Source organism: Fusarium flagelliforme (assembly GCF_020744385.1).
Source record: "Fusarium flagelliforme strain FIESC 12 MPI-CAGE-AA-0113 chromosome Unknown B0J16scaffold_3, whole genome shotgun sequence".
In the NCBI taxonomy this organism is placed as follows: Eukaryota; Fungi; Ascomycota; class Sordariomycetes; order Hypocreales; family Nectriaceae; genus Fusarium; species Fusarium flagelliforme.
Window position 1 is genome coordinate 3,483,518 of NW_025763505.1, and position 26,736 is coordinate 3,510,253.

At 48.6% G+C, this 26,736-nt stretch overlaps 10 protein-coding genes across 10 annotated transcripts; 6 read left to right on the forward strand and 4 right to left on the reverse strand.

Annotated features, from left to right (window-relative positions):
* Positions 1–169: 169 nt before the first annotated feature.
* On the forward strand, positions 170–2,928 carry B0J16DRAFT_302726 (Spc98 family-domain-containing protein; the record flags this gene model as incomplete). Its single annotated transcript, XM_046124651.1, has 2 exons — positions 170–282; positions 337–2,928. The coding sequence occupies exons 1-2, from the start codon at positions 211–213 to the stop codon at positions 2,926–2,928; spliced, it is 2,664 nt and encodes an 887-aa protein (XP_045984987.1). The 5' UTR covers positions 170–210.
* B0J16DRAFT_338788 (uncharacterized protein) lies at positions 2,920–4,028 on the reverse strand. Its single transcript, XM_046127479.1, has one exon. The coding sequence runs from the start codon at positions 3,834–3,836 to the stop codon at positions 3,063–3,065; it is 774 nt and encodes a 257-aa protein (XP_045984988.1). The 5' UTR covers positions 3,837–4,028; the 3' UTR covers positions 2,920–3,062.
* A 10-nt stretch (positions 4,029–4,038) lies between these two features.
* Positions 4,039–6,509, reverse strand: B0J16DRAFT_107601 (uncharacterized protein). The gene has a single exon (XM_046121379.1). The coding sequence runs from the start codon at positions 6,279–6,281 to the stop codon at positions 4,266–4,268; it is 2,016 nt and encodes a 671-aa protein (XP_045984989.1). The 5' UTR covers positions 6,282–6,509; the 3' UTR covers positions 4,039–4,265.
* Positions 6,510–9,403: 2,894 nt separating this feature from the next.
* B0J16DRAFT_107608 (tRNA-guanine(15) transglycosylase-like protein) lies at positions 9,404–11,169 on the forward strand. The gene is made up of 2 exons (XM_046121380.1): positions 9,404–9,823; positions 9,872–11,169. Exons 1-2 carry the CDS (start codon positions 9,589–9,591, stop codon positions 11,041–11,043), a joined length of 1,407 nt encoding a protein of 468 aa, XP_045984990.1. The 5' UTR covers positions 9,404–9,588; the 3' UTR covers positions 11,044–11,169.
* Positions 11,170–12,487: 1,318 nt separating this feature from the next.
* On the forward strand, positions 12,488–15,046 carry B0J16DRAFT_284993 (alkaline-phosphatase-like protein). The gene is made up of 5 exons (XM_046124037.1): positions 12,488–13,297; positions 13,349–13,533; positions 13,581–13,659; positions 13,708–14,381; positions 14,433–15,046. The coding sequence occupies exons 1-5, from the start codon at positions 12,758–12,760 to the stop codon at positions 14,917–14,919; spliced, it is 1,965 nt and encodes a 654-aa protein (XP_045984991.1). The 5' UTR covers positions 12,488–12,757; the 3' UTR covers positions 14,920–15,046.
* Positions 15,047–15,875: 829 nt separating this feature from the next.
* Positions 15,876–17,247, forward strand: B0J16DRAFT_107650 (uncharacterized protein). The gene has a single exon (XM_046121381.1). The coding sequence runs from the start codon at positions 15,990–15,992 to the stop codon at positions 17,085–17,087; it is 1,098 nt and encodes a 365-aa protein (XP_045984992.1). The 5' UTR covers positions 15,876–15,989; the 3' UTR covers positions 17,088–17,247.
* Positions 17,248–17,678: 431 nt separating this feature from the next.
* B0J16DRAFT_370964 (copper homeostasis CutC domain-containing protein) lies at positions 17,679–18,831 on the reverse strand (the record flags this gene model as incomplete). The annotated part of the gene is made up of 1 exon (XM_046130377.1): positions 17,679–18,831. One exon carries the CDS (start codon positions 18,829–18,831, stop codon positions 17,998–18,000), a length of 834 nt encoding a protein of 277 aa, XP_045984993.1. The 3' UTR covers positions 17,679–17,997.
* A 1,105-nt stretch (positions 18,832–19,936) lies between these two features.
* Positions 19,937–21,426, forward strand: B0J16DRAFT_338795 (nucleosome assembly protein). The gene is made up of 4 exons (XM_046127480.1): positions 19,937–20,302; positions 20,355–21,083; positions 21,136–21,231; positions 21,290–21,426. The coding sequence occupies exons 1-4, from the start codon at positions 20,164–20,166 to the stop codon at positions 21,292–21,294; spliced, it is 969 nt and encodes a 322-aa protein (XP_045984994.1). The 5' UTR covers positions 19,937–20,163; the 3' UTR covers positions 21,295–21,426.
* Positions 21,427–21,758: 332 nt separating this feature from the next.
* Positions 21,759–23,529, forward strand: B0J16DRAFT_107671 (uncharacterized protein). The gene is made up of 4 exons (XM_046121382.1): positions 21,759–22,127; positions 22,176–22,217; positions 22,267–22,988; positions 23,035–23,529. Exons 1-4 carry the CDS (start codon positions 21,936–21,938, stop codon positions 23,492–23,494), a joined length of 1,416 nt encoding a protein of 471 aa, XP_045984995.1. The 5' UTR covers positions 21,759–21,935; the 3' UTR covers positions 23,495–23,529.
* A 5-nt stretch (positions 23,530–23,534) lies between these two features.
* Positions 23,535–26,400, reverse strand: B0J16DRAFT_413493 (periodic tryptophan protein 2). Its single transcript, XM_046133376.1, has 3 exons — positions 26,356–26,400; positions 26,183–26,295; positions 23,535–26,120 (listed from the first exon to the last, which is right to left on the reverse strand). The coding sequence occupies exons 1-3, from the start codon at positions 26,371–26,373 to the stop codon at positions 23,564–23,566; spliced, it is 2,688 nt and encodes an 895-aa protein (XP_045984996.1). The 5' UTR covers positions 26,374–26,400; the 3' UTR covers positions 23,535–23,563.
* Positions 26,401–26,736: the final 336 nt, after the last annotated feature.

Consider the following 26,736-nt stretch of genomic DNA (forward strand, 5'->3'; position numbering starts at 1 on the left):
AATGATCGAGGTTGATGTCACAGCAGATAAACCAATCAGATCCAACCCGATAAGAGCTGCCAGCGATTGTAGTGGAGCTTGGACCCTGTCTAGACGCGACTGACGCGCCATCAACCACTGAACCACTGAAAACCCCCGCCAAATCATCTTGAACAAGTCATGATACAACCGCCATTTGGCATGATAATGCGAAAGACATGAGAGGGAGCCATGTCGTTTGCTGCAAGGCTGGGTCCTCTCACTGGAGAGCTCGTTGAGGCCGTGACTGGTTCATCAGCTCAGGTATGATGATGTTTGTTACCTACAACTCTGGATCTCAAACTCATGATATTACAGACGAACCCTCGATTCAAGTCTCTCTACAACTCTAGCTTGCAGAGACTAAAATCACATCCATACTTACGCACAAATCAATTCGAAGTCGAGCATCAACTCGATGGCCTAGAAGAAAGATTCCGTGTCAATGGCCGAGATGCCCTTGCTGATGCTCTCATCGAACGCCGGGAACAAATTCTCGAGAAACCAGACAAATTTCATCCTGAAATACTCTATTTAATATTAGAGCTTTCAGATCAGCCAACCTATTACGCAAAACTAAGCGATCTAGACGCACTCGGGACAGGCCCTAAAGACTCAGAGCTTGAGTTGCGCTGGGAAGATATCGCCAAAGAAGACGGATGGGAAGATGATGCTGCGATATGGAAGTCAATAAAATACACTGACAGTTCCGACGATGAGCTCTACGAAGACGACGCCAAGAGCGAGTCGGATGCTAGTACTGAGCCTTCCGAAGTACCAGCACTGGGAAGAACAGCCGAAGATCTCATTATTCATCCTGAGGACATCGATCAACTCAACGAAATTCGAGAAGCGCAAGAATGGAGAATTGAGAAACCAACAGATGCATCGGGCCATGCGCGTAAAGTCCCAGTCACGGAGTTCCATATAGTACGGGAAGTCTTGTTCATGCTCCAAGGGCTAAACACGACCCTTTTCGGACCCAATGGTGTCGTTGATCCTGCATTTCAGATGGCTCATCTAAAGTGGGATACTCACAGAGCTCTTCTGAGCTACTTCTCCGAAGCAGGTCGTCAGCTAGCTATTCTGCGCAGTTTTGTTGAAAAGCCGCAACGAGTATCGCATCTTCAGGTATTTCAGGATACGGTGGCGAAACGACTCAGCAATTTTGAGAGGAAAGTAACAGCAATAGAGTCCCGGCTTGTTGCGCCTGAGAACAACGTGGTTGTCAGCTTGCTCTCTGTCAAGGGAGAATTGGCTACCTCGCTTGAGCCGCTGTACTCACTTTCAAACATTATCGCTCAGATACAGAATATCCCGAACCAAGGAACATTTCGGTACCTCGAACTTCTGTTTGATGACGCTAGCATGGCTCAACTGTCCGGCAAGCTAGACATTTATGAGTTTCTAGCGCGCATTTTTGTTGAATGCTTCAATGTCTACCTTCGTCCTATCCGTCTGTGGATGGAGGAGGGCAAGCTTGTCCCCGGCGATAAAATCTTTTTCGTCTCAGAAGCACCGAGTCAAGTATCTCCTAGCAAGATCTGGCGCGAACAGTTTAGGCTTCGCCGAACGACTGATGGGAAGTTACATGCCCCCAACTTTCTCCAGCCCGCAGCCGCCAAGATTTTCAACGCTGGCAAGAACATTGTCGTTCTCAAAAGACTAGGCCGTTGGATTTCTTCGGGCTCGGAATGGGCGGTGCAGGAACCTCCGTTGAACTACGAGACTCTGTGTCCCAAAGGGCTTGAGCTTGCTCCCTTTTCGGAACTCTTTGATTCTGCATTTGACGGGTGGTTACAAACCAAATACAACACAACATCCACAACACTGAGGAACACACTCTTTCAAGAGTGCGGGCTCTGGTCTGCCCTCGAGGCTATGGAGCGTTTGTACTTTATGTCTGATGGAGCTGCGACGGAGGCTTGGACCAGCAGCCTTTTTGGAAAGCTGGACACGTTAGATTCTAACTGGCACAACCGCTATACCCTCACTAGCGTGGCACAAGAAGCATTCACGTCCCTTGTCGATATGACAAGAGTGTCCATATACATCAAACCCACAGGACTAAGGATACCAGTACTTACAGCGCGGGATTCTGTCAAGGCGGCTCTGCCAAGTACAAGAGTCAACTATCGGTTGGCCTGGCCGATCCGCATGATTCTATCCGAAGACAGCAACGCACAGTACGATGCCATCTTCGTGCTGCTCTTGCAGCTGAAGAGAGCCCTGTATATCCTACACAAACGCAAGATTCTCGACAACTACTGGGCGGACAATGAAAACTGGGACGAGCGAGCACTTTACTATTCGCTACGAAATAACGTTCTCTGGTTCTGCACTACACTTCAGACCTATCTTGCCACACTGGTTCTGGCGCCAAACTGTGCCAAAATGAGGCATGCTATGCACGAGGCGCATGATGTGGATGCCATGATTTCTGTTCATGCCGCCTTCTTAAAACAGGTCGTTGACGAAGCATGCCTTGGAAGCAGACTAACTCTTATAAGAGAATGCTTTCTCGACATGCTCGACCTGGCCATCAGACTCGAACAAGCTCAAACAGTCAACGTGACGAAAGAGGCAGAGCGTATACAGCATGTCTCTCGCCTCTCAACTAGAAATCTCTCACCAACGCCTGGAACGCCTGGGTTGAAATCAAGATACGTTGTTGATAGCAGTGACGAAGAAGATGATGCTAGGGATGAGTCGAGGACGTTGAAAATGGGAAAGCCATTTATGACTGTGCTAAAGGAGATCAAGTCCGACTTTGATAGACATTTGCGGTTTGCATGCGGTGGCCTGCGCAGCGTAGCCAGAGCTACAAGTGATGTTCAGTCAGCAAAATGGGACATTCTAGCTGAGATGTTACAAACAGGCTGCCGAGACAAGAACGCAGGATTCGCTTAATGTACTTTTATTTCAGGATATGAACACAATATGATACCCCTTTATGAATTGATTATCTGTCTTCGTGTCCTGATTGATGTCTAACACCATATCTTCCAAGGTCAGAGTGTGCAGCATAACCCTCCTGGACCAATCTAAAATTCTTCAGGTCTAAGCTTATCGGCAAAGAACTCCATCAGAGGCAGAACCTCATCTCTGTCGATCGGCATGCTCATCTGGCGTCTCTTCCACTGCACAACCTTGACATCGTCAAACTCTCGCTTTACTGCGTCGACAGCGTCTTCCTCTAGTAGTTGACACACCAACACGCTTGTGCGGCTCTTGCGACGGTTTGTGACGGTAGAAACCATCGACTGAGGCAACGGGCCGCCGAGGGATACAACGCCCTTGAACTTCTTGTTGCCCGGTGCTGTAGTGTTCTCTCCTTCTGTGACGTCCGTGACGCGAGATGTAGTGTCGAGAGAAGCTGCGAGACCAAGCGCAAGCGAACCACCCTGTCCAAAGCCGAAGAACATGATATCTCTCATCTCCCAACCACACTTCTCAATCAGAAGCTCCTGGATCAGCTTCTCCATGACCAACTTGCGCGCCTTCTCGAAGCCAGAATCATCAGCGATATCTCCTGTGTTGGGGTCAACAGTGAGATCATCGCCCCAGTGGTAACCGGGGACATCAGTGCCCATCAGCGCAGCGGGGAGAACAGACGTGCCGCGGACGGAGATGCCGAGAACGCCAGGGAGGTTGAGGTTTTTGGCGAAGCCTGCGTAGGGGACGTCATGGTCGCCGAGGCCGTGGAAGAGAATGAGGAATGTGGTTGTTGATTCGGGAGGATCGGGGAAGTGAAGAGTATGAGGAAGGGTTGATGAAAGAGGAGCGAAGTCCTCTTCTGTAGGGACTCGAGGAGGCATGTTGCTGTGAGTTTTGTGTGATGGTGATATGTGTTGGTGATGGTGATAATGTTGAGGTTGAGTTTAAGAGGTTGAGAATTGGAGATGATATAAGAGCGGGGCTTGAATGTTACTCGTTATGAAACGTCACATGGAATGATTGAAATGTTTGCTCATACAAACACTTCAAACAAAATACAAGCCTGATTCACGTAACCAGCAAACACTACCGAATTGCTAAAAGATCCCCGCAATCACGGAAGAAGCACAATATCACGGCGCCGGATCGGACGAGAGTGGGGTTACCGGAGCCGACAGAGTCGACTCAAATCATATCATGAGATATCTAGGTATCTATCTGGACCGCTAATATCGAAAATGACAGTAATCAAAAGCACATCATATGTGCTTTTCTGTATATATCCACGCATGTAAAACAAAATCATCAAATCATTTTCGCTGAACCAATTCATCTTTATCCAAGCCTCGCCTAGAAGGACCAGGCTTCATCTTCGTCCACTCGCCATCTGATGTCCAAATACCAGCCTTTGTATAATCTCCACTGTCGCTTCCATCCATGTATGCAAAACGGAAGTACTCTGGTAGATTCAAGCTACTATTTCTGCTCCAGACAAATTCACGCTTGGAGTCTACATCGCTGAAATATGTGCGGAAACGTTCCACATCATTGACAAGGATGCTGATACCGTCGTACAGCTGAGCCGGTGGCTCGTTCCATTTGAACGTGATGTTTGACAGAGCGTCTGTTCCGTTGCCAAGGTTGATGGCCGGTGTTGGAATTGAGGGCAGCCGTGAACCCTTCTGAGCATCGCCTTGCAGGGCTAGGGATGTTTGTAGGACAGGGTCGAAACCCCACCGAGCGATACCACTAATGAATAGACCAACGAGAATACCTTGGTATAGTAAAGATGGTCGTGTTTGCATGCTCGTTCCAGGAAGAAGCAGAAGAGCAATGATATAGTGGTGGATACGTAGACTGAGTGCTGGAATGGTAAGTGAAATAAGGATAGCTGCCACAAGAAGCGCATAGAGCTTGAGGTACCTAATCAGGCGTCCTTCTTGCCTGAAGAACCACACCTGCGAGGTAATGATCACGGCGAGCAAAATAATGATAACAGCCAGAGCAGCCCTAGCACCGGGTTGCTGGTCCAGATCATGCTTGTTTAGTCGCTGGATGGGAATAAAGCTGAGCGTATAGTTCTCCATAGCTCCAACCCAGCATCCGCCTAGCCACAAGATCGTCTTTTCGATCTGGGCTGTGAGACCACGTAGAGTACGACGGACACCCATCTTGTCATACATAACCCATGCGCAGAACATAGCAGGCAAAAATTTGCCGATCAGGTTGGAGAACAATGCCGCAACTGAGGTATGCGGAGGAGGGTCAAGAGCCATACCAACAGTCCAGAAGATGCCTGTAAAGACAGAAAAGAAGAACAAGGCTGGCGAATTGGTGAAAAGAGACAGAACTCCCGAGAAGACTGTCGAAACAGCCAATAATTCCCATCGTGAATCGCTTGATGAACAGGTTACATCCGGCGCGAAGCGGAAAGACAAGGGGAAGTAAGAATTGAACCCCACGCTTGAGATTCCGTGATGCTTGGAAGCAGCGTACTCTTGATCGCGACCGATCATCTCGACAACACCACATCCACCGTTCTGGTTGGAGATGACACCGGCATGAATAGCAGCTGCACAGACGAACGAATCCCCACGATACACCGCCTCATCAGATCCATTGGTTCCAGGACCACCTACAACCATGGGCGCATAGATAACTTCTTGATTCCCAACCGCTCTAGGGTTGAGAACATGATAGCTCTCACAGTTGGCCCTGCATCTGAAGGGAAATCCGCTACCGCTGAAGGGACGGCATTCACTTCCATCGAGACCGCACGTGTTCCCTCTACCCCAGTATGTCACGCCGCACCCGATGGTTTGAGGCATACCCCATCCTTCAATCTCACTCGCGACCGAGTCTCGGCGCTTAACCAAAGCAAAAGTGACAATCCAGATGGAGAGGTAGAAAAATACAAGCCAAAGTCGGTGTTTTCTTTTGGGCAGAAAGCGCTCGACAAGAAATAGAGGATATTCTTGTACGATCGAGAAGAAAGGCTTTATGCGATGGGGCTGGGGGTTCGTAGGACCGTGAGACCATTTAGCGATCCAGTTGACGCCTCGTCGAACAGGAGAAGGAACCCATTTCCATCGCTTCCATGAACTCTCGTCCTGTACAAAGAGCGGGGTCGGAGGATCGCTATCGTCGATTTCGAGGCGAGAATTAGACTCGAGAGGCGCATCTGGATGATTCGCATTGTCTCGATTTCTTCTGTCGTGCTCGGTATCGCTATTGCTGTTGCTGCCGCTGACGGGCACAACGTCGACGTCTACGGGATCGTGTCCTGCCATTAGAGGTTGAGATTCTTCCTCTTCATGGCTCACCATTGTCGAAGAACAAGAAGGAGAGAAAGAGAGGGAGATATGTAACAAAGTTAATCAATTGCGTATTGGATTGGCTTTGGCGGCTCGGCGAATTTGCCTTCCTGGGGTGCCGGAAGACCCGGTGGAGGAAGCAGTAAAGTGGAGAAAGAATGCGCCTTATCGGAATGGAATCAGAGGTTTCGTGTTTCGCAAGGATATTTTCTGTGTCGCACTTGATGTTTGGGTCTTATAGTGGAGAAAAATTGATTGATTGATAGGCGAGAGATGGAAGTGAAGCAAAGCAGGAGATGTATGGTACTGTATCATGAAAGGGTTGTCAACGGCCATTAGATGACATTGTTTATTGCCTTGATGCGACATACAGTACAGAGGGTAGTACCTACCACCTCCACTGGGACTGTCACTGTCACTCAGGCTCTAATGAAATGATTGGTTCAGCATCAGCCCTGCGGCCCGGAGATGGTTCCCGAAAGGTTCGCTAAGAAGCAGGTACAGGCTCTGGAGCCAATTACAGCTTTCGTGGCAGAGCCACTTCAAGTCTTCCATCAACTCACCAGAACATTAAAAGCCCTGCAGTCCTGGTAACTTCCAACAGGTTTGTGTTTTGGAGAGACAGGCAGGTGGGTCAGAAGAATTGTCATCTAAGGCTTAGGCTACAGAAATAAAGCAGCCTAAGTGCTAACCTAAGCCAGCATAAAGTGGCTAAATTATTTCGTCGCTTATGCTCCCCGGGGGCCAATTCTTCTAATACTCTGAGGACAGAGTCAAAGTTGATAAATCATTCTGCAATCGAGTGCCGATCGGCGCGATCTGATCACTTGTCTAGCTTGTCTAGACTCCAACTGACCAAGATGGGGATCCTCTACTCGCTAACTCAGTATCTACTTAGGTAAACCGAGATATATACAGAGGTTATCAAGATCCTCAGGAGAGTCAGATTCAATAATGCGATACACTGCTTTTTTCGACTTGTATAATAGCGATAAGAACAGTAATGTCCCACATGCGATGATTTTCTCTAAGTAGTCAAATGTTAGCACACGACTATTGTACCTAGCAAGAATGATGGTTCCTTACTGTCATTGTTATCAAATGGTGGTTCGAAAGGGTCAGGACCCCCCGAGGATAGGGGTTTCGCCCTACTCATAATCTGATACTTCGCTGGGCAGAGCGGATGGGGAGCTGGGCGCGGTGGCGGAGTACGTCTGAAGGATGTGATTCGAGGTGAGGATAAAGCCTGAGTACCAGTCCGGGAAAACTTGTAAAGTATTGATGCCATATCTCTACGGCAGTGTCGATGACAGTGATGGTGATGGACTTGTGAATGAATCCGCAAGGGTGACTCCTTCTTTAAATAGTTTTTTTCTTTCTTTTTTCCCGAAAGTTGAACAGATAGGGAAGAACTTGAGAAGAGAATTATAAGTGCTTTCTTTCTCGATCTTTCTAATATACCTGACTACCTCTATACTTTGAAGATTGAATTTACTTCGGTTGAGGCAGAAACAAGATTAAAGTTGACTGCCTATTGATTCTATTGACCGCACAAAGGTGTTAAGAAACAGTCTTTAGAAAGTTTTGTGCATCGAACAAACTCACGAAACCTTCCGGGTATCTCCCTTGACTCATAAAAGGCATGATATCCTAGTCCCGGTCTTGTCTTGTCACATCAACTTTCTACTCTCGTCTTCGAACTCTCAACCACACGGCCAACATGCGTCCTCTAGTATCTCGACTCTCTCAGGTCGCGCGATCTATTGCGCTCGACCAGAACCAGACCACTTTACGTTCGCCTCTTGTTGGAGTCTTACGCCTACCAGCTCAGTGTGCATCATTTGCACCGACCTATTTCGCACGATATCAAATCAGAGCCCAACATACTAGTCCAGATACTCACATAACAGGGACATACAAAAAGAATAAAATTCCTCTTGGGAAGCATTATGGAATACCCGTTACTACGGGTAAAGTCCATGGGACACATTATGGAGTTCCCACCACTACTGGGAAAGTCCACAGTGGACTTAAAATCACGGATCGACCCAGTCAAAACCCCCATCCCTTACATCCTTCTGCTCATCTGTTTGCTGAGAAAGAGTTGTACCGAAACTTCGAGCAACTACTCAAAGAGCACAGCGATAAGCTACGCCGAGTGAAAGGTGAGCCGCAGCGTTCCCCATGTTCAAATTGTACTAACAGCTATATTCGATGAAACCTACTACTGGCGAGACCTTGTCCTGTTTGTCTTCGTAGTAACTAGTATTATGTCAATGGTATGCACAGTTACCAAAGAAATCATAGGTCGGTACAACAATGACTCCTCAAAAGGTCTAGACAACCACGTTCTATATCCAACAGATTTTTACTAAGATACTGTGTAGAGACATTCAAACAGACGATGGTGGACGATGAAGAGTAGAGAAATAACCCTTTTATCACAAGCCTGCCGTGAAAGAAGAGGCTTTCCCTTTTGAAGACAGCTGGCGTTGAATGACTCTACTCGAGGTCCACTTACCCTGAAGTACATATGATGATTTGGTCGGTGATGAAGGTCGAAGTAAGACATCCAATATACGGATTGTTCTTGAATGAGGATTTGGTCAAAAAGACGCAAAGGCGGGGATTGGCACATCTCTCCTACTATTAGAATTCATTTTTTTTATACTGAGAATATTGGTGGATGACGATGTGTGATATTATAATGACCAAAGGACTGCATGAATATCGTATAACTGCTTTCAAGCAAGACCAAAGCAAGAGCATGCACAAAGCACTGCATTAAATACCCGATGTACTAAGTACCTATTAATAGACAATCTTGTCTACCTAGGTGGGTGGGTAACAGAAGAAATGTTCTCTAAGGCTTAGGTTACAGAAATAAAGTAGCCTATATACTAGTCTAAGCTGGCATAAGATGATTAGATTATTTCGTCTCTTATGCTTTCGGCGATCAATTCTTCTGACACCCTGCGGCTTGTGTAAAAATTGCCAACAAGCAACAACCTTCCTGCCGTTACTGGACGACTTACATCGGCTTATCCTCGGAAACAAAATCACAGTGTGAAAGGTGCGAGTCCGCACCTACTGCCCACATCCAACTAATCCTTGCTGCAAATACTCAAAGGGCAGTCTCACCAACAGCTTCGCTGCATGTACAGACAACCATAACTTGGCCGTATCCCAAAAAATCTTTCATTCTTACTTGAGAGACTTTGTTGTTTACTCTCAATCTGCTGTTGCACCCTTAGATCCTTCTACTGGTCTTTGACTCTTTCTTCGTTCACATTTTCCGTCCAAACTTTGTCATGTCAAGATGACCCAACCTACATCAAAAGAATCGACACTCACAATGTTCGAGCTACTAAAACCCGCTGTTGGTGAAGCTGGTGTTGCTCGCCTGGGACGACTGGCGTTTGCTAGTGGACGTAGACCAATGCAGACGCCAAACTATCTTGCTGTTGCCTCACGAGGAGTCATCCCTCACTTGACACCAGACAATGTCACAAAGCACACAACGTTTGATGCAGCTTATCTAGCGATAGAGGATTGTATGAGGCGCAAACACTGATATGGTGACATGTTCTGACTGGATATAGTTCTTGAGAAGTCACAACCTCCTGTACTCCAACTACCACCTGGAACGCCGAGAAACCTTCAAAGCTTCACATCTTTCCCAAAAGATCGAGCCTTGATCCTTGGACCAAGAAGATTCCCTGCGGTCACCGCACCAGTGGGAAATGCTGCTCACCATATTAGTATCTTTACCTCCACCGGTTTCCGTAACCTCACGATCCCTGAATACGCCAAGTTCATTGAGCTCACTCAACCAGATATCGCCATTCCTCCAGCTGACCTGTCCCACAGCAGCACTAAGCTCTCATCCAAACGCCAGATTCGTATGGTTGAGAGGACAGAAGAATGGGTAGACAAGTTCTTTCATCTTTCAGACCCCCAGGGACGTCTAAAAGAAATGGGGGTTTCTGTCTTTGCTCCCGTGCTCCCTGCCGAGTACCCTATACAGTGGGACTACTTGCGATATCTCGCGGAAGACGTTCGGGATAAACTCTCTGGCCTCGCTGTGTACGATGTCAACATTGTGCCTGAGCTGGTCAACTACCCCTCCCTTGGAGACCTGCCCCGGCTGTCGTTTGGACCTTCCAAGACTCCTCAAGATCTCTTGCGACAGATTGCTCTTGGTATTGATGTATGCACTGTACCTTTTACAAACACCGCATCCGATGCAGGTATTGCCCTATCATTCACCTTTCCACCCCCTGAGTCGTCCGAGCTACAGCCATTGGGTATCGATATGTGGTCCGAGGAGCATACGACATCCCTGCAGCCTTTAGTGAACGGCTGTCAATGCTACGCTTGCACCAAGCATCACCGAGCGTTCATTAAGCATTTACTGAATGCTAAGGAGATGCTGGGCTGGAATCTTCTCCAAATTCATAACCACGCCATTCTCAATGCGTTCTTTGACGGCGTCCGAACAGCTCTGAGCGAGAGCACCGAGAAGTTTGAGGAGCTACACAAGAAGTTTTTGGCTGTGTATGAGCCGGAGGTCCCCGTTGGAACCGGAGTTAGACCTCGGGCCAGGGGTTACCACTTCAAGAGCATTGCAGGGCAGACTAAGATCAACGAGCCCAGCTGGCAACTCTATGATTCGGTCGACGTCAGTCCCCACCCCGAGGCCATTGCAGAACCTCTTGCAGCTGTCGAGGGTACATTGCCCATCGACGGGGTTGCACCGAGCCTGGAGAAGTGATGGAACTAATGTATCCATCCGTCCATGACATGTCAGGTACGGTCGCTGTCAAGAGGGTATTCCGGCGATCTGGCTCGGTCCACCTTTGACTGCATGCTGATCAGACATTGCTACGTCTGGATCTGAATCGATCTGAAAATCATATTTGAAACGAGCCAGTGTATATACATGTTCCCGGCTATAACAAAGCAACGCAGTACGCGCGAGTTTGCGTACTGGGCCTGTCAACTGTAGCAGTGCTTTCTTGACGCTATGATTCTCAAATTCGTTAAGTTCTGGTCGAACGGCGGAAGCCAACGTTCAACAGTATATATAGACCTGAGACGATTCATTATTCCCAGTGCGCATTTGTTATGCGTTCTTCGACCACATAGTCAATGTCAAATAAAAGCTCAATCTTTCAACTGATTTTCTCTAATATCTGTGAATAATGCTAACGACTAAAACTGGCAAGAAAACATGCCGAATTTACAACCCAGCTTTCACCGAGGACGAAAAAGAGCCCCGCAATTGCTCCGGGTAGGACAACGCAATTGGAAAAGTACAATTCACTAACAATACTGAGCAGAACTTGAATGCGAAAACCCGCCGGACAAAAGTCAGATAGTGAAAATATTCAAAATGGTGCACAACAAAAGTTACCTGTGGTTAAGACGGCGCACGCCACCTACATCAATCAAGCACCGGAAATTACGCTCGAAATCGACTAAAGAACGGCCGATCGTTGAGCGAAAAAGAACAAGCTTAGTTAGTATAGAGTTGGATTAGAAAGAAGAAGCTATGATCCAAGCTCTTCTATCCGGGGATCTGTGGAGTTACGGGAGCAGGGGTTGTGCAGCCAATAGGAATACTCAATTCGCCCACGGGCGGCATTTGAACTTCTCATGAAGCCACAGCCGAGGATCCCTGTCCTCCTTGGATCATACTGTTGGTAACTGCAAGTTGACGAGGCCGAGAAGCTGCTGGTGGTCTCGCTTGACTGGGATATCATGAGCCGGGTGGCGTTCCCATTCGGTCAACTACTTTGGAAGAGATGTAAGCCAAGGATCGGTCATGGATCGGGGATGCTCATGTCGACAACGACCATCATGGCACCTGGGCTGGATGATGAGGTGTGATTGACCTGTTTTGACTAACACCTGCGCCATGGGGAGTCTACCCCCGCCCTTGGCCCATGATAAGTAGAACAAAGTTGACAAGCATCGGAACTAGTTGCAGGGTCCTTTTGCAAGGAACGGCCCTGGTACAACTTACACACGTGCTATCATCCGCCATCATGAGGCGCCAATCCCTTTAGTAACGCAACGGTACAGCTGCACTTTTTTCATCCCAACACTATGGAACAGGCAACACCGTTCTGTCGATCTAAACCAGCCTTGGATGCTGTCCAGGCCATTGCCAAAACTCAATTGGCTAGATGCAAGGCGCCGTTAGGCCAAGATCAGTTCATCATAAAGCCTCCTCAGCTTGGCCCACTGAGGAAAGCGGATTGTTCATCCATGACATGGTGTTCCTGTTAGGAGGGAACTTCTCTTCCGAACGGCAGCAACGCACGTGGGAGTATCACCGAGACGAATCTTTATTATAAAGTATGCTGTCCTCACCTTAAGTTTAAACTTCTGAGCTCCCCTCAAGCTGCACCAGCTCGCCTCTTTTAATCCAACCACCAGCTTCCGTCTTTCAATCCCCGGAAACTGGACTGAGCTTCGTCGCAATGGTCAAGTTCAATGCCATTGCCGCTTTCGCGGCCTCAATTGCTGCTGCCTCGGCGCAGACCTACCAGCGTCTAGGCACATGTCCTACGCTCGGTTGCGTTCTGCCCCCAGACCAGAGTGACTTCCTCCCCGGCCAGTTCTTCGATCTCCGTGTCGAGGTACACGCCCCCGTCAATGGATCTGAGGCTGCCCACGATGGCAAGCCTGACCAGAAGTTCAAGGTGACCATTGCCAAGGAGGGTGAGAAGGCCAAGGACTTTGCAAAGGCATTCGGCCTCAAGGAGCCCAAGGTCGAGACATGGAAGTTCGACTGGTACGAGGACCTTTTCGCCGAGGACGAGGACAAGCCCAGCATTGTCAACGTTGCCTCCAAGGTCTACCGCAAGATCTCCCTCAACGAACCCGGCAAGTACACCGTTACTCTGCACTACTACAACGGCGAGAAGACCACTGCCGAGTGGACTGTTCGCCCGCTCCAGCCTAAGCGAAAGGCCAAGAACGTTATCTTCTTCATTGGTGATGGCATGACCACCAACATGGTAAGTTTGCTTGTGGAGTGCAGGACTTGCGAAAGCTAATTGGCATGACAGATCACTGCCGCTCGTCTCTTGGGACACAAGAGCATCAACGGAAAGTACCAGACTCTGATGAAGCTGGATGAGTTCCCCGTCCTCGGTCACCAGATGACCCACTCGATCGACAGCTACATCACCGACTCTGCCAACTCTGCTTCTGCTCTGTACACTGGCCACAAGAGCACTGTCAACGCCATGGGGTAAGAACCTCCTCGAGAATGTTAGAAGCTTGAGCTAACGAATGCAGTGTCTACGCCGACTCTTCTCCTGATCCTTTTGATGACCCCAAGGTCGAGACCATTGTCGAGGTCTTCAAGCGTATTTGGGTAAGTCTTCTTCAAAATCGAGTTTCATTCGTATTCTAACATTAATAGGGTGGTGCCTGGGGTGCTGTCTCTACTGCTTACCTTGCCGACGCTACTCCCATTGCTCTCACTGGTCACACCCGTCTTCGAGGCCAGTACGGTCCTTTGATCGACCAGGCTCTTAACGGAAACAGCAACTACAGCTGGACCAAGCACGAGGGCCCCGATGTTTTCTTCGGTGGCGGTGCTGAGAACTTCATTGCTGGAAAGGGCTCCTACAAGGGCAAGGACTACTACCAGGAGTTCAAGAAGAAGGGCTACACTGTCTCTCACAACAAGACCTCTCTCCTCAAGGCTGACAAGAGCAAGCGTGCTCTCGGTGTCTTCTGCCAGAGCAACCTTCCCGTCTGGCTCGACCGCAACGTTTACACCGACAACATCAAGAGCCTTAAGAACGACCCCACTGGTGCGCAGGCTGCTGCTGGTGACCTGCCCGGTCTCAAGGACATGACTCTCAAGGCTATTGACGTCCTCAGCACCCGTGGTAAGGACAAGGGTTTCTTCCTCATGTCTGAGGCTGCCTCCATCGACAAGCAGATGCACGCTCTTGACTACGACCGTGCTCTCGGCGACCTTCTTGAGCTTGACGACACTGTCCGTGCTACTATCGAGAAGCTCAAGAAGCTTGACATTCTCGACGAGACCCTTGTCATCGTCTCTGCTGACCACGGTCACGGTTTTGAGTAAGTTATTTTCCCATCATACATATAGTATCAAGTTGCTAACAACTGCAGTGTTTGGGGTTCTGCCGATACCGAGTACCTCTCCAAGCAGGAGGATGACCGTGCCAAGCGCCGCGCCGTTGGCGTCTACGAGCAGTCCGGCCAGTCTCAGTACACCAAGAAGGCCAAGGGTATCAACTATGGCACCGGCGCCAACTTCCCCACTAACTGGGAGCCCCGATACGCCATTGCCGGTGGTGTCGGTGCTATGCCCGACCACCGTGAGAACTACAAGGTTCACAAGAAGCCCCGTACAGCCGCCGTCGAGCTCAAGGACGGTGACTACTATGTCAACCCCGAGGATGCCCCTGATGGCTTCGTTGTAAACGGTACCATCAGCACCGACAACAGCCAGGGTGTCCACTCTCTGACTGATGTCCCCGTCTATGCTCTTGGTCCTTGCCAGGAAACCTTCGGTGGTACATACAGCAACATTGACGTCTTTTACAAGATTGCCAACTGCCTTGGTCTTGCTCAGGGCAAGAAGAACGGCTACTAAAAAGTATGATAATTAGAGGTGGTGGCGGTTTTACGACGAGATGATTGAGTGATGTATATATTTACTTAAAGAGAGGATAGAGAAGCAAGTGCTGCGAGGTGTAATAGAGAGAAACAAGTAAACAAGAAGAAGCCCCGTTAAGTGACATCCTGAAATATGAAATCTTCTACTGTGCAAAGGTCAGTAGCATACCTACTGGTACTAAGGTATCTAGGCAAGCAGTTGTCAGTGCTAGCCACTGCCGTGTTGGTGCAGGCAGGAACTGACCTGACTGTTGATGCCCCTCTCTTCGCCCCTCTACTTCCTTCTTCCTCCTTCCTCCCTTCCATCTTCCTCTCTACATCTGCACCTTCACCAAGAGTAGAGGAGATATGGAAAATTACAACATATCTGATCTTCCCTTCGGGGCGCATTGTTCAAAATCACGGGCATCAACACACCTTGTTGTAGCGCCGTTCCTTCAACGAGCGTGCAACCGCTATTCCAGCAAACCAGACATCGACTTCTCAAAGCACCGTATCGATGGAATGACTCCGGATGGGTATCCTGTCGTTTGTTTGATGCCTTGCGTCGGGCTCCTATGCCACCCCGGAAGCCACCCGAGCCGCCAGCCAACCCATCAAACCAGTAACTCCGACATTGACCCATTATGTATCTTGCCATTTGCTCCTCTGTTTCAACGGGAACGAGTGCAGGACTTGAAGGCGACACTCTCCAGTCCCTCTCCTGTCCCAGACAACGCAACGACTGCAGTCAACAGTGATCAGGAGGCCCAAAAAGAGCAGAAGGTCTGGGAAACTCTTACCCAACAAGGCATAACAACGGCACACCTTCAACATCATCCCCTGGATGACGCTCTTGCATTCAAATATCACCCCTCGACTCAAACACGATCTAGTAGGGTTATTCCCTTGGAGCGTCACCTCTCTTGGTCATATGGCACTGGACACGAAGGCTTCGAGTTCTTCGCTTTTCCTGCTTTCAGAATGAACGATAAAACGATACCGGAGAACGTCTAGAAGGCTGTCGACGATTATCAAACGCAAAACCCGACAACCTTCATTACAAGAATGCAGATAATCCATGCTGTCAAATCTTGGTTTTGGATAGAGGCTTGCAGCAAGCGTAGAGCTGAGCCAGTCAGAGATTTTATCCCAGTCGAGCCTGTCGATTTGGGTGTGTTCATTGCCTACTTTCCTACTTGGCTCAAGTATCACGAGCTTTACCGCCTGGGTGCTTATGGGCACCCATATGATTTCATCAGCACAAACTACGCAAACGATCTGAATGTATCAAAAGAATATCAAGTTCGAGGAACTGGGTGGGAAGAGATGTTTGAGACGTTCGGACGCGACGTCCAGCAACCGTTTGCGTTTCTCACACCAGCCATGCAGGACGGGTCCGCTCTCGGTGGCCCCTTTTTGCCAACCGACGGGCTCAGTCTGACAGAGATACACGAAATGATGCATCTTGGGTCAATCTGGTCTATAGGTCCTCCTATTATGCCCGCATCACTAACAGAAATCGATGGCAAAAAGGCTTGTTACAGTCACCTAGCTTTTCCGGATCACTGGTACGAGGAAGTCTACTACAACGATGACATCCACCGTCTATTCTCACCCGACCACGACTTATGTGACATGTCGAAAGTCATTGAGCCATTCAAAGAAGAGGACATAGAGTACTTGAGAGAGAACTCCCAGTTCCATATTGATGTAGGGCAAGGGGTTGTGCATATTGGGGCCAGAATGGGTTCTCCCGTCAACCCAGGTTGGACAACTCAGCTCCCTGCAAAAGACAATGCCGTGATCTGTGTAGATCATGAGCCGCACTGGTGCGCTCTATCAACAGGTATAAGAGCCCTCCCTGTGAGACTCAACTACGAATCGAGTCATTCTTTCCCAGACAATCCCTTCTTCCTCCGGATTAAGCAAGGGGTACTCGAACGGGAAATGCGCAAGCTTAAAGCGAACAACACTCTGATCACTGTGGCTGCAGAAGCTGAGAAGGAGGCGATGCGAGCGAATTATCAACAAGAGACCCAGGAACTGCGAAATAAACTTGAAGAAAAGAAATATTGGGTCGAACCTCCAACCAGATATGTATCACAAAATCAAAATACTTTCGGTCCTCACACGGGATATCCATATTTTGGTTATCATTACTGAGGAGCATAGCCGCATACTCTAGACTTGGTCCCCGTAAGCACGGGCAAATGCTGACTTGTTGCATGGCCAACTCTGCGATGCAAGCTAGCAAACCTCGTCTATCGTTCCGTTCGAGAGCTGATATATTCACTTCACACGGACTTGAATTGTGTGTCAAAGGACAACGCATCTAGCATACGAACATGCTCAACTCGGAGGTTCTCCAAGCCAGAGGCTTCACAGACCTCATTACGATGTTCTTCTTGGCATGAGTCGGGCTTGCTTCTTCTATTGCCCTAAGTCTCATCGCGCGGTGTCGATACCGCTTTCAGAAAAACCATTTACTGAAGAGATTTTCGATGGTATAGATGGATGGAGGCATGAATGTAGGAATACTTTCTTATTCTGAACTGATCTTGGGCCAATATGCAGGCTGCTATAGTAGGGAAAACAATAACGGCAGCGTTCAAGAATAGCTGAAGGGGAAACAGGAGAACCAAAATATTTGCTTGCTCATGTAGATACATCTGATTCTGCGCAACAACAAACTTAGTAAAGGACTTCTAAAACACAGCTGAGTCCATCGTGAAGTTAAGAAGAATGACAGGCCAGTTCGTGGCTGTCGAGTCCACCGTACCTGATGTTATCATGCTGAACGCACTTGAACTTTTATCTAGGACTTCAGTGAATGAGTCACATGCGCCCTCGTCGTAAACACTCAGGCATCCAAGGCTTGAACTATCTATTTTTGGTTCACTGAACAGATAGCAAACTTCAAAACTATTCAGATGCTCCCTAAATCATCATTCGTAACTTTCCATTCCATAAGACCTTTGTATTCCTTAGTGATGTAGTCCGAAGCCCTTCTGATAGAACTTTGGACGATCTGCAACTAGTAAAAGACCTGCTTGCCAATGTCGTGAGTGGACATCTAATCCGTCGTCTGAAGGCCGAGCAGATCAATCATCCCCATGACGCTGTTCATCTCAGTAGTCTCTGGATCTACATGTTCCCTGGGGCGGAGACATTCTCCGTTGATCCAGACTGTACGGATGTTATAATCGTGCGCGTACATTCGAAGCTTGTTGATCTCAGGGCAGCGGAAACCACCAGCGACGATGAGTTGAATGTCGTGAAGATGGTGACACATGGCTGCCAGACGCTCTACGTGCCTGTTGAATCTTCCTGGACCTCCAGCGGTCATGACACCTGTAAAGCCTATATCGGAGAGTTGAGAGATGATGTCCTTCCAGTTTCCTCGCTCGACAAAGTCGTCAAAGGCGCGGTTGAAAACAGATCCGTATGGCTTAGCTGCACGAACGAGAGAATGACACTGGGGTTTATCCAGAACCATTCTTCTTCTCGAAACCGCGTTCTTCCCTTCGTGGTATCGTCTCAGGCATCCAAAGACGAAAGAATCACCACGAAGAGGATTCATAACGCCGGCCTCCTTGAGTTTCCGGATCGACTCACACATGTCAATCACCTCGTCTTCAGAGTAGATGTAATCGTGAGACTCGCCGGAACTACTGACATCAGGGGCCGCGCGAGATCGGATAACACAGCTTATAGGGATGTGGACTTTGTCTCTGAGATACTCGAGCTCTTCAACTTCAGGGGTGAGGCCGCCGACTCTAGAGGAGCCTTTGCGGCAGAGAAGGAGACGCTTTGCGCCGAAGTTGGCAGCTTTGAGGGCGTTGTAGGGACCATAGACTGTCACTTCTAGAGGGATCGGTCGGAGGGATTCGGCAGAGTGAGTAGACATGTTGGATGATATTGGTTGATATCGAGTTGAGGTTATCATCAGTTGAATGAGTTAGGAGCAGTGGTATGCTTTGCAGCGGAGAAGACTGCAGAAGATGAATTGAGGGAGAGATTAAAGGCAGGATTCAGGGTATTGATTGCTTTCTGATGGTCTGGTGACAACGCCATTGGAGGCGATTCTATCAGATATGCACTGCGAGTTACAGCACTACTGGATGTGACTCCTGCCATTCAGAGTATCAACAAGGAAAGGATGCCATATTGTGTTCCGAAAATGGCTTATTCAAGGCGCCTGTTAATCACAAAAGATTAACGTTGAGTATTCTCATTCACTTTCCTTTGCTGTGATGCACTGCTTGGTGTTTAGACCAGAACCCATTGTTTATTAGACACTTTTCGATCTTTATTTTCCGATGAATATAGCGTACTAACGTTTGATCTTGCTCTGTCAAGTGACCATGTAGGTTATTTGCGATCAGCAAAAACTTACTGTTATTATTCGGTACCTGTCTTGTGAAGTTATTCACGGAGCTTGAGAACAACTTCCTTGGTCCAAGCTTTCATCGGACAATTTCGTATCCTGACAGCATGCATGGGTGAAGGAAGGATCCCAGAATGTGAACACATGCAGGACGCTAATAGCATACATGTCCAATACAATTCTGGAATAATGAACATGATTTGCCTCCCGGGTATTTTATGTTGTCTCACTCATTCTTCCGGCCGGATCTTAACGAAAGCCAAGCTTCTGTCTTCTTCCCCTCCAAAAAGAAGCATGGATTCATCCAATTCAATTAAACAAGTCCCTTCACCAAGGATACCCCGCCTAAGAAAACTTGCAGTGGGCCGTTCACCCCCTGTAAAGAAACACAAAGCTTCCATTTACAGTGGAGATGATTGACAACTGGACCACTAAAGCCACGCGTTTCTGCAGCGTTTTTAGGGGACCTGCAGAGGCAAAAAAATGACTGTGAAAAAAGCAGGGGTCCTCTAGCGCGGGGCTTGAAGGCGAACCAATGACATCAGTACAACCCCACCTAAAAAAAAATGTTGATTTTCACCGCTGAGGAGCTTTTACAGCAAATCTAAGAGGCAAAGCAGCACATGGAGCTTTTTGATGGGACAGGATGAAATTTTTCTCTTTTTAAATTGGATTAGGTGCGGGTAGTAGCCTCTTTAGTCCCAAGTAAACAAGTAAATAAATAAAACTCCTCACCTTCACCGTCCCTCCCTCCCTCTCTTCTCTCTTCCCTCATACAAATCTCTTTCCTTTTTGTGCTTTACGACTACAAGATACCCCTCCTCTTCCTAGTTTCTACTCGAGATTGATTATATGCGTCCCGAGTCTTTCGACCCATCATTCAAAATGTCTGCCGGAGATATGCAAGACGAGCAGCTCAAGGAGGCTCTCATCACCTACGAGAAGCTCCAGGCTATTGAGGATAGCTTCGAGGATGTTGAGCTCGAGATCAGTAAGCTACTCTGGCACTAAGTACTTGAACACCAGTTACTAACAATACACAGTCCGTCAGCAGGACAAGCTCACCAAGGACCTCTACGTCAAACGTGCTGAGGTTATCGCCAACATTCCCCAGTTCTGGCCCCTCGTTTTCGAGCAGTCCCCTCCCGAGGTTGACGAGTACATTCAGCCCAGCGACTCCGAGCTTCTCCTCAACGCCCTGACCGGCCTCACCGTTGAGCGCTTCGAGCTTCCCAACGGCGACCCTCGCTCCGTCTCCCTCAAGTGGGAGTTCAAGGAGAACGAATGGTTCGAGGACAAGGTTCTCGAGAAGAAGTTCTACTGGCGCTTCCACAAGGACGGCTGGGCCGGTCTCGTCTCTGAGCCCGTCGACATCAAGTGGAAGCAGGGCAAGGACCTGACCAACGGCATGCTCAGCCTTGCCAAGAAGGTCTACGACGAGGAGAAGGCTGGCCAGAAGCTCGGCGAGACCGAGAACTCCAAGAAGCTTCTCAAGCTCATGGAGGAGACCGGTATGGGCGGTGTCAGCTTCTTCTGCTTCTTCGGTTTCCGTGGCCGCAAGGTCACCCCCGAGGAGTCCGAGGAGGGCCGCAAGATTGAGGAGCAGAAGAAGGCCGACCGCAAGGCTGGCAAGTTTGAGGAGGATGACGATGATGACATGGATGAGGACGACGATGATGAGGACGAGTACGAGTACGAGATCTTCCCTACCGCCGACGACCTCGCTGTCTTCATCGCCGAGGACCTCTGGCCCGGTGCCATCAAGTACTTCAGTATGTATTCCCATCTTACATGATGAGATGAACCATTTCTAACAACCAACAGCCAACGCTCAGGAGGCCGACGACATCCCCAGCGACCTTGAGTTCGAGGAGATGGACGAGGACGACTCTGATGATGAGGCTCCCGCTCTCACCAAGGGTAAGCTTGAACTACTCATTCATACTTAATGTTGACATGTACTAATTATTCTTCACAGCTTAAACTATGAGATACTGAAGATATGAAGACTTATGACAAAAAAGAGATACCGGTATAGAAAAATGGGATAGGTTTACCAGATCAGTTTATAATAGATCATTGGTAGTTAAAAAGGTTAAAATGGAAAGAATTCACCAAATTTAGTGTGCCTTCGTCTGATTAAACCAAAACGTGGATGTGAGACATGAAGAATGTAAGCAGCAAAGAGCTTTCTCTCACTAGTCAGAAAAGTGGGACAAATGGCCTTCAATGATGTCAGGGTGCTGGAAATCCGGGGTAACAACGACTGAGAGCTTCCTTCCTCTTTCTAGGTTAGCAGTCAGCTGTTCTTTTGGTGTGAATACCAATCAGTTAATACATGCATAAGACCACGTCTACTACATAGAGTGGTCCCAATCTTACTAACTCGGACTTTGTCGAGATCCCTTACGGCACAATTCTGAAGTGCGAGATCCGAGAGGGTCATAGCAACACCATTAAGAGGTTCAGTTACGGATCCCAGATTTGTCAGCTCATCTTTTACGTGATATCATCGTCACAAAAGGACACACAATATCTTTCATTGTTACTGTCATACATAAAGTGGACAGGTTACTTCATGTCATCTGCTTTCTTCTACTATATAACTTGGGCATATTCTCCTCATGTTGGCGCGGACAACTCAACGACTCTTTGCGAGACCTACTATAAGAAACACGATACTGATTAACAGATATTCAACAATGGCTACCCCTTTCAAGATTCAGGTCGAGTGCCATAACTCGGGGTTGTTAGAGTTGAAGCAGGGTCAGAATGAGGCTTCAAAAGTGACGGACCTGCTTCAGAAGGATCTTGAGGTATTCAACTCACTTCAGTCTGTGTATCTCAAGGCTAACATCATGCAGAACCATCATGTCTTTTTCAATGAGTCAGGGTTTCATGACCATGTAAATGTCTTCGTCAATTCTCACTGAATACCTCACTAACAGTACCCAGCTCGTCCATCAAGTTCTCACCCTATACGGCACTGGCGCGACAACAGAGATCATAGACAAAGCCTACGATGCCAACAAAACATATCAGCTCAAAGCTATGAAACCGAAATCCGACGTCGTTAACAAACTAGAGCACGGCTCGGATTGGTCCGAATATCTTGGCAAAGGCCGCAATTATGCCACCTTCTTCCGCTTCTTCCAGGACGAAATTGAGAGAATCGGCTGGCAAGAAACTCTCAAGGAATATCTCTTCAAAGATGATGCGCGAGGTCGCGATATGCAGAGTCGTATCTTTGCTGGCATCCTTCATCCGCTAATTCAACTTCTTTACGGGATGGAGTGGGAGCAGCCCATGATTATTGCTGCTGCTCTTGCGCAGACGGCTGTTCATCGAGACGATTATCATGAGTTTCTTTCATCGGCGGCTAAGAAAGCTAAAGGTGCTGATGCGCCGCCCAAGATGAAAACTATTCCAGGGCTTTATGAGGATGTTGTAAAGGATGAAACCCTTGTGAAGAGCTCACATTGGGAGGATTCGAATCGAGTTTTCGATGGTGTTCTCGCAAGGGCAAAAGAGGAAATGATCAATTTAGCGGCGAGGGTAAGAGTTGAGGAGAGCGAGTTGGATGAGAGAACGGCTGAGATGATGCATAATTCTGCATTTGTCGCTTCAGGCGCTGCTTTCCATCCTCCTTATCATCCTAGGTTTGACTTTATCCTTATGCAAGTACTCCATTCAATCGTCAAAGTTGGTATCTAACTGTCACAGGCATCACACAACATCCACGCCCTTCTTTCTCACACTCAACAAGCAATCCTGGATTCCAGCTTCCACCAAAGCACGTTTCCTCGAAAACAAGATCCGTATGGATCTCTTGCAGTACATCGCTCGCGGCTCACCTGCTCTCCGTGGGGATTTGCTCCGCGAGTACAAGCCCAAGGACGGCGATAAGCTGGTGGACAAAGCCGAAGATTTGTTTCCAAGGATTCACAAGATTATGGACGACGGACATACTGTGAAGTTGGCGAGAGCGCTTATGCTGGCGCAGCGAGTGACGAAGCCTTATCAGGATAAAGAGTGGGTGCGAATTAAAGACGATGAGTGGTTGAAGGCGGTATATGTGTTGATGGATGCCAATGAAGAGGCTGATAGTCAGGAAGGTACAATGTGGGTTAGATCTGCAGGCTTTGATGAGGCATGGGAAGAGATTCCCAAGGCGAAGATGTAAAATACCCAACAGGAAGGAAATTGTATAATATGCATGGGTATTATGAATCGTATTTACAGTCTAATCAGTCTAATCTAAGCCAATCCATTCATCAGATCCTGCATCAGACTGTTCATCTCCGTCAACAGCCATAAGCTTCACATCCACATCTTTTCCACTATCCAATGCCTTAACATCCTTCTTTTCAGACTTTTCTTGCGCTTGACCCAACAAATAATCAACCATGTAAACGTTCTCATCAGCAAGTCTCCTGACCTCGTCCCGCATCTTGGCCACAGCTCGTGCCACAACTCTCAACTCGATATCAGCCTTAGCACGGTTGGCAGAGAGCCAAGCTCCGTGCTTGTCGACGATAGCCTTGATCCATACAAGACAGAACTCGATGTGTGGTGACTCCTCAGTTTGGGCGGCGACAAATCGGAGGAGGCGAGAAACGTAGATGGTAGGTAGGTTGGCGACAACAAGAGGAATTTCGTGAGCGGGGACGGCTTGGAACACACGCTTGATAAGACCTGATTCGTTAAGACGGAAAGCCATGACCAGAGCCTTGAGGTAGTCTTGCTCCGTCTCGAGAACAGCCAATGTCGAGGCGGGGGTGATCTCCATGTTCAAGTCGAACGGATCGAACTGGATATCCTGATCAAGACTGTAGATCAGAAGACCTTCTGTCGAGGCAGCACAGAACGCAGTGCCAGCAGGCGAGAAACCAATTCCAGTCACGCGCACCTCAGGTGCCTTCTTCCTCGCTGAAGGATCTCCGCGTTTTGATCCTGGCAGCGATGTGTCCACGCGATCTTCACGATCCGACGCCTCCTGGTCATCAAGGTCGCCAGCTGGGCCAGCTTCGGTCAAGAGCTTGCTGTTCAGGAATTCTTGGGTACCAGAAAGAGAAAGGTTCACACTGACAGTGAACTTCTTCAGGAGCACCATGGTGGTAACCGAGTACAGGCAAATGTACTTGCTGTTACCACCGGCCAACAGGCAACTACCGTCAGTGCTATATCGGATACTGTTGAAGCTCTTGGTGCCAGCCATGTTTGCGGCGGTTCGACGATCTGTCATCTTTCGTCCACCAGAGACATCTCTTCGGCCATCAACTCCAGACGTTTGCTCAGCGTCTGTTACTGACCAGAAAGTCAATTGTCCGTCCAGTGTCGAAATAGCTAATTGAAGTGAGTCAGGTCGGACAGCAATGTCAAGAACATCGGCCTGAAGCTGGAGGGGTTCGCTTGTTTGTGTTCGGTTGAAGATAGACCAGATACGGGCTGTGCGATCCCAAGAACCACTGACAAGAGAGTCACCGTTGGGTGTGAATGCTAAGGACGAAACAGGACCTTCATGGCCGGACAGTTGATCAAGAAGTTGACCTGTCTGGACGGACCAGATGTGAACGTCGAAGGAATCGAGCGAACCAGCAGCGACAACTTCGCCACTGGGATCGACCGCCATGCAGGAGAAGGACAGTCTTGTAGGTGCTGTAAATGTGCGGAAGTTTCGGTATCGGATCAGATCCCAAGCACGAATGGATCCGTCCAAACTGCTTGTGAAGAGCACGTTGCCCTTCTTCGCAAACTCACAGGCTGTCACGCCACTCGTGTGCTCGGTAAATGTGACAATGCAGAAGCCAGACTGGATGTCCCAGACCTTAATTTTGCCGTCATCGGCACAAGTGATGATGCGCTGGCCGTCAGGAGAGTAGACAAGGGAGTTCATCGCATCGAAATGGCCTTGCTGCTTGAGGATATAAGACTCAGACTGCCACTCCCACACGAGCAGTTGACCAAGTTTTGAGGCACCAAACGCTAACCACTCGCCACTCTTGTTGATAGTCACAAAGTCGATATCGTTTTGGGAAATGCTCAGCTTGTGAATCATGTTGAAGTCTGGCATCTCGTACAAGCCAAAGAGACCATTGGAGAAACCAGCAACCAAAAGGTTCGTCTCCGGGTGGAAATCAGCACATCGCACATGAGAGCTTCCCTGCATGAAGTAGTGCCTTTGAACAATGCGCCATCGCATATCTGAGTCGTCATCGTCGTCTTCCATCTTATCTTCGTCCTCGACATGGTTAATAGGCTTGACATACTGCCAATCGAAGACCGCGCCGTCCTTGCTAACAGTGTAGATAGTCTCCTGGTTCTCAGAGAACCAAGCGCCGATAACTGCTTGCTTGTGGCCTGAAAGCACTGTTGGGGTGAAGCCCTCTTCGGGGTTCAAGCTCCATATCCGCGCCGTGAGATCCTTGGAAGCTGAGAGGAAGAATCGCGAGTCGCTTGACCACTCGATATGGCTAACGGTGTCGAAGTGACCTGTATTATGGGTGTGGTATCGAACGAAAGGAGCGAATTCGAGCTCGCCCTCGGCAGATGCATCGGGAGTCGAAGGAACATGCCAAACCTCGATCTTGCGACCAAGTCCTACGGCGAAATGGCGACCAGAAGGAGAAAATGAGAGCGCTGTGACAGAAGATCGGAAAGAGAAGTGGTAGATGGATATCCTTCGAGGGACATTGGTCAAGATCGCGTGGCCATCTTCGTCGACGGACAGGAGGAGGTTGCCGCGGGGTGTAAGGCCGATACGAGCAATGTTTTTGCGATGAGCGAAGGGGAGGGTGTAAGATTTATTCCTGAGCGAATTGTCAGTTACGAGCCATGAGATGTCGAATATCGAAATTGTAAGAGTACATACTCTACCAGATTGAACACAGTCACTCTGTTGCCGACTGGCGAAAAAAGATGGGTGCCATCTGGGCTGTAGAGCAGGTTGCCCTGGCAGTAAACTGTGCCCAGCAAGTTTGAGAACTATAATTCGATGTTAGGAATTATCATGATTGGCGCAATGTATCGCAGAATCATCCTTACCTTGAAATCGGTCTTCATTATTGTCGGTAAATGCTACTCATGATGCTTCTAAACATCAAGTCGCAAAGCCAACCAAAAAATCATCGTTGCGCCTTATCGATAAGAGATGAATTTTGCGATCGCCCGGTAAAAGGTTACTCCGACTCAGGTATGCATTGATTAATCCATCTGCCATCTGCCGCTAGGGAAATTTACCTGTGGCTGTAGCAACTGTGGCTGCTGCTGGCCAAAGCTTAGGGGACCAGCCAGTGGCTGTTTATTCGACCCCTTGGCGCTGCAAGACCCGTTTTGTTTGGCAGTTTCCCTTGCTGCCCCGTGTCCACTAGCCACTGTCCACCCACGGACCGTGTCAACGCTAGCCTATCAGAAGCAAGCGTCCCT